This window comes from Morus notabilis, unplaced genomic scaffold (genome assembly GCF_000414095.1).
Source record: "Morus notabilis unplaced genomic scaffold, ASM41409v2 Scaffold1094, whole genome shotgun sequence".
NCBI classification, from domain to species: domain Eukaryota; kingdom Viridiplantae; phylum Streptophyta; class Magnoliopsida; order Rosales; family Moraceae; genus Morus; species Morus notabilis.
In genome coordinates, this window is record NW_010365163.1 from 324300 (window position 1) to 336802 (window position 12503).

Below are 12503 nucleotides of genomic sequence, written 5' to 3' on the forward strand. Positions count from 1 at the left end.
AATTGATGGGCACATTCTGGTTCATGATACTGCTATTTTTGTAGCACTATGTGTAATATACTAATACAACATTGGTTTAATTTAGCACAAAGAATAATACTGTGTTGAAGAGTGATTTTCTTTCGCTATTTAAATGTCAACATTTTGTACTAACACGTTAATTTGGCATTGTATTAGAGATACTCTTCGGAACTAGACTGCATGCTCATGCTAGCAGAATTGTTCGTCGCAGATTTGTTTCATTGACGAATATGTTGTCGTTGTCTTCAGTTCTTTTTACAGATGAGATCAGTTTTGACTTTTCAGGGTTCGTCTTTTTGTGAGATAATATTGATGTTCAGTTGTTTTTCTAGGCGTTTCTTTTTTCAGGTCATTCCGTTTCTTATGATGTTTGAAAAAATATGTGGTTTTCGAAGATGCCGTCGTTTTCTCTAGTTTTGTGGTTCTTGCCATTATGTCGTTTTCCTGGGTGTGCTGTTTTTGTTTTTTAATTCATGTCGCTACCTTGAAATGTTTTATACAACTGTGTCGTTTACGGAGATGTTGCTTTTTTTTTTTTTTTTTTTTTTTTTTTTTTTTTTTTTTTTTTTTTTTTCTGGTTAACTGTTTCGAGATGTTGCCTGTTTAGGTGTTTACTTGTGAAGATGTTGCAGCTTTCTTTAGTTTTCTTCTTCTTGTCGCTTTTCAAGGATGACGTTTTTTGTATTGTCGGTTTTTGAAATGTTGTCATTCTGACATTGTTAAGTTCATGTCGTTTTCTTGAATGTTTGATAAATAAGAAGGATAATAGTAATAATAATTAGCGGCGCGAGAATTCTGATCTATTATGGGTTTGGAATTGTAAACAATACTCTGATTTTCAGTGGGGTACGTTCAATATCTATAGCAAAATTAAGTGATTTTTCTTTTATTCTTGTTTTTCAACCAAACAGTTTAAAAAGGGATTACGTGATGTTTAAAATGAAATATCAAAATTACTTCAAAAAAAGAATGAACTATCAAATATTTTATCGAAAAAAAAAAAATATATATATATATATATATAGTCAATTCTTAAATGAAAAAAGAATAAATACTAAAAATTAATTTGAGAAATAATTTTTTTTTTTACTAAAACTTAAGAAATAAGATTAATTTTTTTAAAAGAAAATGAAACTAATTATTATGTTCAATATTTTTAGGTGTAAAATTAATTAGTTAATAATTCTAATAGTAGGGGCCTTGAAGAAAGAAGATTTTTTGTTTTTTTTTTTTAATAAAAAACTAATTAATAATGTTCAATATTTTGAGGTGTAAAGATAATTAGTTAATAATTTTGATAATTAGGGGCCTTGACTTAAGGGTGGCAGTTGCCTTAAGTCAAGCCAATCTAATTAACTCAAATTTGTATATTTGAATATCATCGAACAGATAAAGTTAAACTCAATCTCATCTGTCATAGAAAAAGCCGAAAACGCATAAAAGTTAAAAAACCCTAAACTCAAGAATATGCAGTCTTCCAAAGTAATATTATCATTCCTTAAGCAAAAGCTCATGAATATCAAGCCATGGCTTTTAATTACACTCTCTTTTGCATTTTTAACTCTCATTCTCATCATCCTTTTTCTCTCCTGCAATATCCTAATTCGTCGTAGACGAAAATTCTACAAACCCCAAGCTCTACATTTCCCAGAAACCATTTTGTCCAAGTACTTGAACAAAAATAATGCCTATTCTAGAACTTCATCCCTAAATAGGAGCCTCCTCTTGGAAAGTGGGATGAACTCTAGACAATATGATCAGCCAGTCATGTTGTCACGCCAGTGGTCTACCAGAACCAGCAGTTACACGAGCGATGTCGAGTCGGCTGGTGTCCCGTTCTCGCCGGTGATTAAGGATGCGTGGAGGAAAATGTTTAGTCTGCTGGAGATTGAAGTAGCAACAAATGGATTGGCCAAAGAAAATGTGATTGGGACTGGAGGTTATGGCACTGTTTATCGTGGTGTTTTGTTTGATGGTACTCGTGTGGCAGTGAAGAAGCTACTCATAAACAGGTAGTCATATTTAACCGATTCGAGTTTAGCTATAGTAAAAAGCTCTCAAAAACAGTAAAAATTTCTCACATAAAATCACATCTTAACTCAAATCAGAAAACTAAACGAGCCATTAGTTATTAATTGAATCTACACTCAGAAGACGAGTGTAATTACTAGGTCTTGAGAATCATAGAAAATATGTTTTAAATGGTCAATTAAGGAAAAGAAAATAACCATTATAATTTAAATTGTTGCCCAATTTTTGAAATATGTTATTCTATTAATTTTCTACAAGGCGGGCTCAGAAATCAAAATTAGTACCCGTAGAACCGGTTTGGAGATTTTATTAGAGAAAATATACGGAGTCTAAGATTGTAGGCCCCGTTCATTTTACCGATTCGAGTTTTACTACAGTAAAAGGTTCTCACATAAAGTCACATCTCAATTTAAATTAAAAACTCGAATCAGTGAGCTAAACGGACTCGTAATCTTCTTTTTCATCACAGTGAAATTTCGTTGCAACGAAAAGTACAAGTAATTTTCACATTAATAACGAACTATTATAAATTTTATATTTGCATTTCTCGTCTTCTTCTATATCATTCCGGGATTAATCAGTAATAGTAAAGGTCACAAGTACACGATTTTTACTTTAAAATTCAGTGTTTTTTTTTTTTTCGCGTTATTCATTAAGCTGACAATCAGCCAGTTGCCAAGCTGAGGAATTTATAGCCCAAGTGGAGGCAATTGGACATGTTAGACATAAGAATCTGGTCAATCTGCTCGGGTACTGTATGGAAGGAGCTCACAGGTACACCAAATTACGATATTTAACAAAAAATTGCACCTTCAAATTATAATAATGAAAAGAAATTTTGTTATTAATTAATAATTCATTCCTGTTAGGATGCTTGTGTACGAGTATGTGGATAATAAGAATCTGAAGTATTGGCTTCGTGAATATCCTAAAGAATTTGGCCCTCTTTCTTGGAAAGCTCGGATGAACATAATACGAGGAATTGCAAAAGGGTGAGAATGTGAGAAATCATATATATATATATATATATATGTATGTATGTATACATTTTTATATAATCTTCTAATTTCCAAACTAGTTTTACAATACATAACTTGGAGTGAATTTGTTAATTCAGATTGGCCTATCTTCATGAGGGCATTGAACAAAAAATTCTCCACAGAAGCTTAAAATCAAGCAACATAATGCTTGATCACCAATGGAATCCTAAGATTGCTGATTTTGGCCTTGCTAGTCTCTTTGGTCCTCAGTGGGTATCCATGATAATGGAAGCGTTAGGGTACATAAGCAATTTCTTTGCTCTTGCTTATAAATTGATTCTCTATATATGCTTCTTTGTTTTGATAAAGAAAATTGTTGGCAATATATACGCATGATTTTACTATACTAATTTTGTGTGGACTCCATTTAGTTACATACCTCCAGATAATTGTGCATCTCCTGGGGCTTTCACCGAAAAAAAGGATGTTTATGGCTTTGGAATACTTTTGATGGAGATTATAACAGGCAGAAGCCAAATAGATCGCCATAAAAACCAAGTATGAAATTCCTTATAACCTTGAGACACTTGTGTGTGTATTATATATTATATATTATGTATATACATAATATATATATATATATATATAGGAAATATACAACCATATCAGTCCAGCAGTTTTAACATTTTTTGTATGCACTGTGACATTGCTCAATAAATAGTCTATCATTAAAATAGATTAAAGTTGTTTTAATTTTACCATGTCATACTAAAAAGTTATAAGTCTAAATAAAAAATGTTACACTTGTTGTATCATATAGCCGCCGGACTTAAAACCTTACCTATTTAAATTTGAATAGATATTGAATGATCCGCTCTAATATTGCAGCCATATCTAGTGGATTGGTTGAAGTCTAAGGTTGCTAGAGGAAAAACTGCTGATGTCATAGATCCATGTTTGCGGGAGATGCCTTCTTCGAAGGAATTTAAGCGGATTCTATTGATAGCTCTTCGTTGCGTTGATCCTGATGAGCAACATAGGCCTAATATGGGACATGTTATTCACATGCTCGAGCCACGTGACTTGCTACTCGGTGAGGAAGAGCTATTATTTCTCTCCAGCTAGCTAGTATATATCTGAAATGTATATTTCGCGTTCTAATTATTTCCTTCCTTATCTCTTGACAATTATTTGTCATAATTGAGAATTGTCGGGTAAAGTAGGAGAGTACTTTCTTATCCGAATAGCCCACAAGAGACAACGAGGGAAACTCCAACAAAGATAAAATATGCTTTTTCTCCTTGAAGTGAAGTTCACATTAGATTCACACATTCTTTAGAAAAAAAATAACAACAATAATAAGAATGGATCCAACACTTCGTGCCTAACCAACAATGGGTATTGGATGGTGTGGTGATTAGGATGGTGTTTCTTCTTCTTCTTCTTCTTTTAAAATGGTTCAAGAATTCATTACTTTAAAATCCCACTTTAAGATCTTTGTCCGGTCAATTGATCGTATGGTGTTGAATTCGTAGTGGTCCGAGTAAAACTGAGCCATTATTTAAGTGAAATTGAGTGATCATATCCTTGCCGTCCTATTAGTGAGCCATTAGATTTGTTTTACAAACAATAAGAACAAATACGTGGTGGCACCAATAACCTTTTTTCAGCAAAAAAGATTGCATTAGGACAAGCCGATGGCCTCGTTCATTTCACTGATTTGAGTTTAAAATTTGAGTTTTGTTACAGTAAAAAGCTCTCAAAAAGAGTCATATCTAACTTTTTTACAATAGTAAAAAGCTCTCACATAAAGTCATATCTCAATTCGAATTAAAAATTTGAATCAGTGAATTAAACGGAAATATATCTTTAGGAAGCAAAATGCCATGTAATCGCTATGAGTTTGCTTTTACTCTCACTTCTTTGACAGTGTCCCAAAACATTTTGGTTGGTTTGAATTTTGAAACCATACACAGTGTCGGACGTCCTATTTCTCAACATGGGAAATCAACATATATTTATTCATATATATATATATATATTATATCCCACATTGTATAACTCATAATTATATATTTATATAGATATATTATTTTGATTCAACCATCTCTTTTTCGACTTGCCCGCTTGAATTGTATATTTTGAATATCAACTAATCACATAATAGCCTCAGTTATTTTTATCTCTTTTGTGTGATTCAATAAATCTATTCTATGGAGTTCCAAAAATAATTTACTTATCTTATTATTAATTAAGAATTTTGTATATAGCTAGAACGACCCTCACAAATTGCAAATACTAATTTGTTAAGAATTAATCGGATTGAAGCTATAGCGTCATCATTCGCTGGAATAGAAATAATATATGTCTCTCAGAAGAGACTAATTGAAAGAACAAGCCTTCAAAGGAACACTCTCAATGGGCAACCTAGCCTTAGGGAAAGGACAGTCAAACTTGCCTTGCTTCTCCGGCAGCAAATCGCAGGCCTTGGGAGTCACATTGCTCGTAACTCCCTCGACGTTAGTGCAATTCCATTGCAATTTCTTCGGCGTCTCTGTCAACGTAATGGTCGCATTCGATATGCAAATCCCCTTAAACGTGTCGCCGGCAATCCCGTCAAGCCTGGCCGAGTACGTCACGTTCTCTGCCACCACGTCTCGGTAGTTTATCCGGTCGATCACCGGCAAGGCTTTCGGGTCGAACCCCGGGTCGGGGTGGGACCCGTAGTTGCCCGTCATCCAGAAGGCGTACTTCATGGTCTTGAGAGTCATTCTCCTGGCGAAGATGTCCTTGACGTAGCCGCCACGGCCGCGCCCCGTCTTGATCCTGATGCCCGACTGCGTACTGAGGGCGGTGATGTCCTCGATGCGGACGTCCTGGATCCCGCCCGACATTTCGCTGCCAAGGGCGATGGTGGCGCTGTCGGGGGAGATGCACGTGAGTCTCCTGATGACAAGTTGCTTTGTCGGCTTTCCTAATTTGATTCCGTACTGGCCCCAGCCGCTCTTTACGGCTACGCAGTCGTCGCCGGAGACGATGAAGCAGTCCTCGATTAGCATGTTTGTGCATGAATCTAGAAGAAGAAGGAGAGAAAATAGTTAATTGATTAGTAGAATTGGTCATTTTATTGAATTAATTTTAATGTTAATAGATGATTGATTAATATTGTTAATAATGGTAAACTGACTCACCTGGATCTATCCCGTCTGTGTTTGGAGAGGTAACTGGCGCAACAATTGTCAGCCCTTTGACAATTATGTTGCTGCAGATCATTTTAATTAGTCACACATTAGAAGGTAAACGGGTTATTATGTACAAGCTTAACCACTGTTCTATGAAAATGTTATATTATTACAAGCTTCTTTAATACCTATTTCCACTAAATAGTGCATAATTATGACGCGCGCTAGTATCAAATTTACACAAAAATTAATAATACACGTAACACCAGTACGAAATTGCAACTAGTCAAGCACAAAAAAAAAAAAAAAAAAAAAAAAAAAAAATCTTTACGATTTTCAAAACTTTAATTGCCGATAAGATATTTTGTCATATCACAAATCAGCTTAATTGATAAAGTAAAAGTTTAGATTAGTTCACCTATTTTCCCATCTCATTCATGGTCTCTCTAATGCTATTTTGACAACTCATTGAATTGGTTAAGTAATTTCTTATACCAAATTATTAAATTTAAATGACAAGAAAAATAATATTGAGAGGACGGTCAATAGATCAGGAAATTTGGAATAACATATGTTGACTCAATCAAATAGTAGATATATTCAATTCGGTTATAACATGAACCTGAGTGAGATTGAATCAAAGCCCATTAATACTGCTCAATAGCATGCTAATTACAAGATTTGTGTGTGTGGGATTTGTTTGTGGCCTCTTTTAGCCAAAGCTTTTTTTTACCTAAGATTATATTACTATTATTATTATTATTATTATTATTATTTTGGATGCTTAAAGCTAAAAATTAGACATTCGTGAGAGTATATAGAGGTTTATAAGATGATCAAACCTGCTGTATATGGGGTGGACAAACCATGAAGGAGAATTGATCAAAGTGAGATTGAAAATCTGGATCTGATCAGAGTGCAAGATCTCGATCATGTAGGGTCTGGTGGCGTTCAATTGACCGGCTCGGAACTTGGTCCACCAAGGAGCTCCTTGTCCATCTATTGTCCCGTTATTACCTAATTATGGTATCAAAGCCAAATTATTGACTCTATTGTCTATGATAACCAAAAAACAAAAAAAAATTAATTTAAAGATTAAGACAATTTAATTACCAGTAATTACGACATCGGTGAGATTTGTTCCGTATATGAGACTGCTGAACCTTGCGTTAGGGGCATCTCTACCTTTTCCATAAGAAGGGAGTAGAGCAACCAATGGCCACTCTGACTCATCCTGTCCATTTTGATTAATCATTTAATTTGAATAATTAGTTAGCATGAAAATGAACGTTCATACATAATAATAATAATAATAATAATAATAATAATGATGATGATGATGATGATGATGATAATGATAATAATAATAATAAAATACTTGGCAAACAAAAGAAAAAAAAGGACCATCCTATGAAGTATTCTCTTATATTTCCTTATATTCTCGTCGTCATCTCAACTCCGGTAATTTTTATACTAGACAGGTTTTGGTAGGGTTCTCCTCTGTGATAATGTGAAAGAGTCGAATTTTTTTTTTTTATTTATAAAACTTGGATTTTTCTCATTTGGTAAGTTTATTATCAATCAAAATTAATCATGTAAATTCAAGAAATTGAAAATCAAGGTTAATTATTATACTAATCCTTGCGAGCGAGATCAATGGAACAAATATCCAATTATATTCATCGTTTTATTTTGTCACTAGCTCATTAAATCGCTTTTGTCCATGTATATTTTTCTAATTGTTTAGCATGTCAATTTCTTGGGATCATTAAATCCAGCGAGGTGCAATATGTACAAAACTGCTAAATGCACAGGTGACCATAAGCAGCACTGCCGTAAACAACCAAATTAAAGTACCAAGACAGAAAACAACAATCTTCAAAGTTACAAGAGCGTGCTTAATTCTTCCTTTCTTTTAAAAGAAAAAAAAAACATGTTTAGAGTCCGTTTAGTTCGCTAATTCGAGTTTTTAATTTGAGTTGAGATGTGACTTTATGTGAGAGTTTTTTACTGTAGCAAAAAATGTTAGATATAATTGTTTCTGAAACTTTTTACCGTAAGAAAATTCGAATCGGTAAAATAAACAAGGCCTTAATTCACTGAGATTTTTTCGGAACTAGGAGATGACAGAATAATAATAATAATAATAAATAAAAATTCACAGCGTTCTTGTCTTATTGGTTCTCAATTCTACACGTCGACCAAAAGTACCTTGGCTTAATCCCTAAAATCTTCTACCACAAAATTACAAAACAGATATAGTAGTAATAATAATAATAACAAAAATGACAAAAAAATTTGGCCTAGTTGTCACTTATTTTAGCAAAATCTAAAGTTGGCATTGTGGCCAAAGGTTGATGAATAAAAAAAAAAAAAAAATCTAAAAGAATAAAATCCAAAACAACTAGGTAGGACTTTGACGAAAGTTGACAACAAAGACGAATTGAAAGTGGTCTAAAATTTTGACGGTGACAGTCAATCGAATCCTTAAAATAATCTTAAAAAAAAAATTTGAATCTTTAATGAAAAATTTTGTGAGTGAGAGACAATTTGATAAAAATCCAAAATTTATATATATAATAAAACGAAAAATAAAACTAACCATTTGGAATTATGTATCAATTCTCACGTAAAATAGAATAAAAAGGGTAGATGAGTAGTTACCTGGGACCCAAGAATAACGGCATCCTTATGGAGGAAAAGGGTGAAGTGGCTGGTAAGATTGAAACTGCCGGTTAACCATTTACCGGGTGGCACAATTAGCTCTGCTCCGCCGTCCGATGCGAATTGGCTGAGATGATCAATGGCAGCTTTAAAGGCCTTTGTGTTTGATGTTTTTCCATCACCAACGCCACCAAAATCAGTCAACACGGCGCTGTGTTTTCGCCCACATTTTGCCCCACAGGGGGTATGGCCCACCTTGTTGAAGTCCCGGGCCCCGTATGCTGTGCTGGTTTCAGTCAAAATTAACACTAATCCAAGCATAAAAATGGCTGATCCAATTTTAACCTGCAATTAAGAAGATATTAAAAGAGAGAGAGAGAGAGATTAAAATTACTGCAATGTAATTAGTAATTAATTAAACGCAAAATCATGGTACAAAACAAGAAAAGGACTTTAATCCATGAGAATTATAATAGCAAAAAAGAAAAGTTTGATGCAGGAGAAGAAAACTACATGGGATTTTCTGGGATTTAGAAGAGGCTCCATGATTTTGCAGAATGAATTGTTTCTGATTTGGCAAATGGTAAAGTGTATTATTTATAGAGATATTGAGGAGTCTAATTATGGGGACTTTTCACATTTGGGGGCTGGTTTTGACAACCGTTAGGGGAATGAAAATAGCTAACGTAACCGAATCTTTTTAAGATGGAAAGATATCAAAAATATGGTTCGAGTTTTTAGTAAATTTTAACGTGGAAGCAAAGTGCATATCTACATTCTAGAACTTTTTAGAAAACACAGATATGAAAAGCTTTGCAATCTCTCTGGAAGAATAACTTCTTGAATAACTTCAAAAAAGAAAATCTGGCATATCTCATGAAAAAAAAAATCTATGATTTTTTTTTTTCTAGATGAAAAAATGAACCAACATTTGTAGACTATATATGCGGCAATGCGGCAATACGGTAATGGTAAACATAACGTTTTTCATATAGACCTATAATTTTTTAGTGTAATGATGATAGATTGTATTTTATTGAGTGTTACACTTACATAAAATGAGTATTACACGAATGTACAAATAATGTTACATTGATGAACAAAATATATTGCATCTTTTGGATTAGTACGGCTACCGGATTGAAGACATTTCCGTATATATTAATACAAGGAGGCTGCAACCTCCTCTAAAGCCCTTATACTTCAATCCCCCAAAAGTGATGTAGGGAGATTTAGTTATTAGTAGTCGTTTTTTACATTTTCTTTATTGTTTATTATAGCTTGTTAATTTAGTTTTGTTTCATTATTAGTTTGTCGTTTATCTTAGAGGTTATTTTGTTATCGTTTTGTGTATGATTTATAAATAGTCACATTATAATAGGAGAGTTAAATATTTTGAGAATTAAATACTAAAGTTGTGTCTTCTCTTCAAATTAGAAATTTTATACTTATGGAATTTTTTTTAAGTATATTTAGATTTCATGTCCCGTTTTCCGTCCAAATTAGACCAGTGAAATCCTATTCCATTGCATCAAAAAGCCTTGAAGTCACTGTGTTATGCTTTTAAAGGAGATACTATTCCATATGGAGTAAACAGAAAATCAATATAATGAATTACAATATAAAAAGTTATCGTTAACTTTTCAAAAATATTATTTAATTGGACTTAAATTATCTATTCAATTTTTACGTCTAAAATGATATTTAATCAATTAAATCATATTTTATCATTTAAAATTTTGAAAATATTTTTTAATTGACTTTATCATAATTTTTCATTAAAAACGGTCATTATTAATTGAGTTACAAAAGTTGTCATAAAAATTAGTTTTCGGCCTATCTTATAGATATATAAGAAGGGAGAATACATTGTTTTGGGGTTTTGCAGTTAACTGCTTAGTTGCTTCTTCTTCTTTTTTTTTTTTGTTTTAAAGGGAATCTTGTATTTAGAATGGATGAAGTTGTGTGTGTGTGTGTGTATATATATATATATATATATATATATATATATTACTTCAACCAAGCAATCCAATTATCCATAACCCAATTCCTTTTGGTTTTAAATGCAATAGTCAAGATTTATACGCATGGCTTATGAATTCTCTCAGACCACATACTTTAATCTTGTTTGTTTATTTTATTTTATTCATTCTATTTTCTTTTTAAACCTTGTTTGTTTAGCTTTTTGAATTTTAATACTATCATTTGACTTGTTATATTAATGTATTAATAGATGACAAATTTATAATATTAATATATTAAAAGTACATTTTTTTAATTGTTTTTATTGATTGGCTATACTGTGTTAATACTAATTGGACTTTAATATTTATTATTAACTATAACCCGTAATTTAACACTTTAACATTAATTTTATATCAAGATCAATTAGTAGAGTTTATTGTAATTCACTCTCTAGTTTTCTTAATACAAAAAAATTAAGATAAAAAAGCGGGATCGTGCTAGTTCTTTTAAAAGAGATGATAGATGGAAAGAAAGTAAAAATGTATATTTACTCTTTTCCTTAACAGATAATTAAAGGATTCAGAGTAATGTTGGAGAAAATTCGGATTTGGAAGGATGAAAAGAATAGAGAATTCAGAAAGAAGGGTTTGAGGCGTATAGGAATACTTTCCTTTAAGGTTTTATTTGCCCTCACTTCTCAAAGTTTGCTAACGAGTTCTAAATGGCAAATTACCCCCAAGATACAACAAACCCTTGAACACAATATCCAGCAAAAATATTGAGTTCCAGAACAAACAATGTATCTGTATTTTCTGAAGTTCATCGTATAAAGACAGGGATGCATACATCCTCTTTAAGTGTTACAACCTTTCACATAAAGATACCTTTTCAATTTGATGGTTATCTTTTATATGCTGATGCACTTATAACAATAGTTATTTCTATTGTTAATAAGTGCTCAGATATGTGAGAAAACATATCACAAATAGATGCAATGGTTCGAGACCTTTTCAGATCACCAAAACACACGAACACATTTTCCGTCGAAGATTTGCGCTGCAGCGCCCAAACGTGCGCTGCAGCGCACGCTGCTGTACGCTGCAGCGCGCGTGCCTAGCAAAACAGACCCGACGGGTCTGTTTTGCGCAGGCTGCAGTGCCCAAACGCGTGCTGCAGCGCGCGTGCCTAGCAAAACAGACCCGAGAGGTCTGTTTTGCGCAGGCTGCAGCGCCCAAACGCGCTGCAGCGCGTGCTTGCGACAGCCCACTCTTCCCGAATGTGTTTTAATCCAATTTTGTGATATCAAGGTTGAGAGATATATTACAATCTCTCTAACAATCCCCCACTAGATTGTAATATTTCTTCAGAATTAACAACGATAAACACATACATACATGAAGGTATCTTTCGATTTTAACCTTTACTTAGTGACCATACTTCAAAGTATTCACAAGACAATAGTGTGCTTTGCATTAAACTTTGTCTCTTAAGCAAATACCGAAAATATATCACATATGTGTTATCCCATATTTCAAAAATGTTCCAATCGTTTAGCACTATTTCGGCCTTGTGCTCTATCTTGGATTCATGAACATTTACAAGACTAAACCAAGGTCTTGTTAGGAACGGCACCATTCCTCATGTTCACTTAGGTGAAGTT

General features: G+C 33.1%; 2 protein-coding genes across 2 annotated transcripts; one reads left to right on the forward strand and one right to left on the reverse strand.

Moving 5' to 3' along the window:
* The first annotated feature begins 1788 nt into the window (after nt 1–1788).
* LOC21397381 (probable serine/threonine-protein kinase At1g01540) lies at nt 1789–4157 on the forward strand. Its single transcript, XM_010107442.2, has 6 exons — nt 1789–2033; nt 2725–2826; nt 2922–3044; nt 3170–3331; nt 3464–3590; nt 3921–4157. The coding sequence occupies exons 1-6, from the start codon at nt 1789–1791 to the stop codon at nt 4155–4157; spliced, it is 996 nt and encodes a 331-aa protein (XP_010105744.2).
* Nucleotides 4158–5355: 1198 nt separating this feature from the next.
* On the reverse strand, nt 5356–9426 carry LOC21397382 (probable polygalacturonase). Its single transcript, XM_010107443.2, has 6 exons — nt 9392–9426; nt 8879–9223; nt 7328–7448; nt 7057–7231; nt 6224–6294; nt 5356–6105 (listed from the first exon to the last, which is right to left on the reverse strand). Exons 1-6 carry the CDS (start codon nt 9422–9424, stop codon nt 5414–5416), a joined length of 1437 nt encoding a protein of 478 aa, XP_010105745.2. The 5' UTR covers nt 9425–9426; the 3' UTR covers nt 5356–5413.
* Nucleotides 9427–12503: the final 3077 nt, after the last annotated feature.

What these genes read in the sequence shown, in the direction of transcription:
- LOC21397382 (XM_010107443.2), bottom strand. Translation starts at nt 9,424, where the DNA reads ATGGAGCCTCTTCTAAATCCCAGAAAATCCCAT. An exon ending in GTCCACCCCATATACAGCAG is followed by an intron (nt 6,295 to 7,056) that starts GTTTGATCATCT and finishes AATGATCTGCAG; the next exon opens with CAACATAATTGTCAAAGGGC. An exon ending in CACAGACGGGATAGATCCAG is followed by an intron (nt 6,106 to 6,223) that starts GTGAGTCAGTTT and finishes TTCTTCTTCTAG; the next exon opens with ATTCATGCACAAACATGCTA.
- LOC21397381 (XM_010107442.2), top strand. Translation starts at nt 1,789, where the DNA reads ATGTTGTCACGCCAGTGGTCTACCAGAACCAGCAGTTACACGAGCGAT. An exon ending in ATACGAGGAATTGCAAAAGG is followed by an intron (nt 3,045 to 3,169) that starts GTGAGAATGTGA and finishes TTGTTAATTCAG; the next exon opens with ATTGGCCTATCTTCATGAGG. An exon ending in TAGATCGCCATAAAAACCAA is followed by an intron (nt 3,591 to 3,920) that starts GTATGAAATTCC and finishes CTAATATTGCAG; the next exon opens with CCATATCTAGTGGATTGGTT.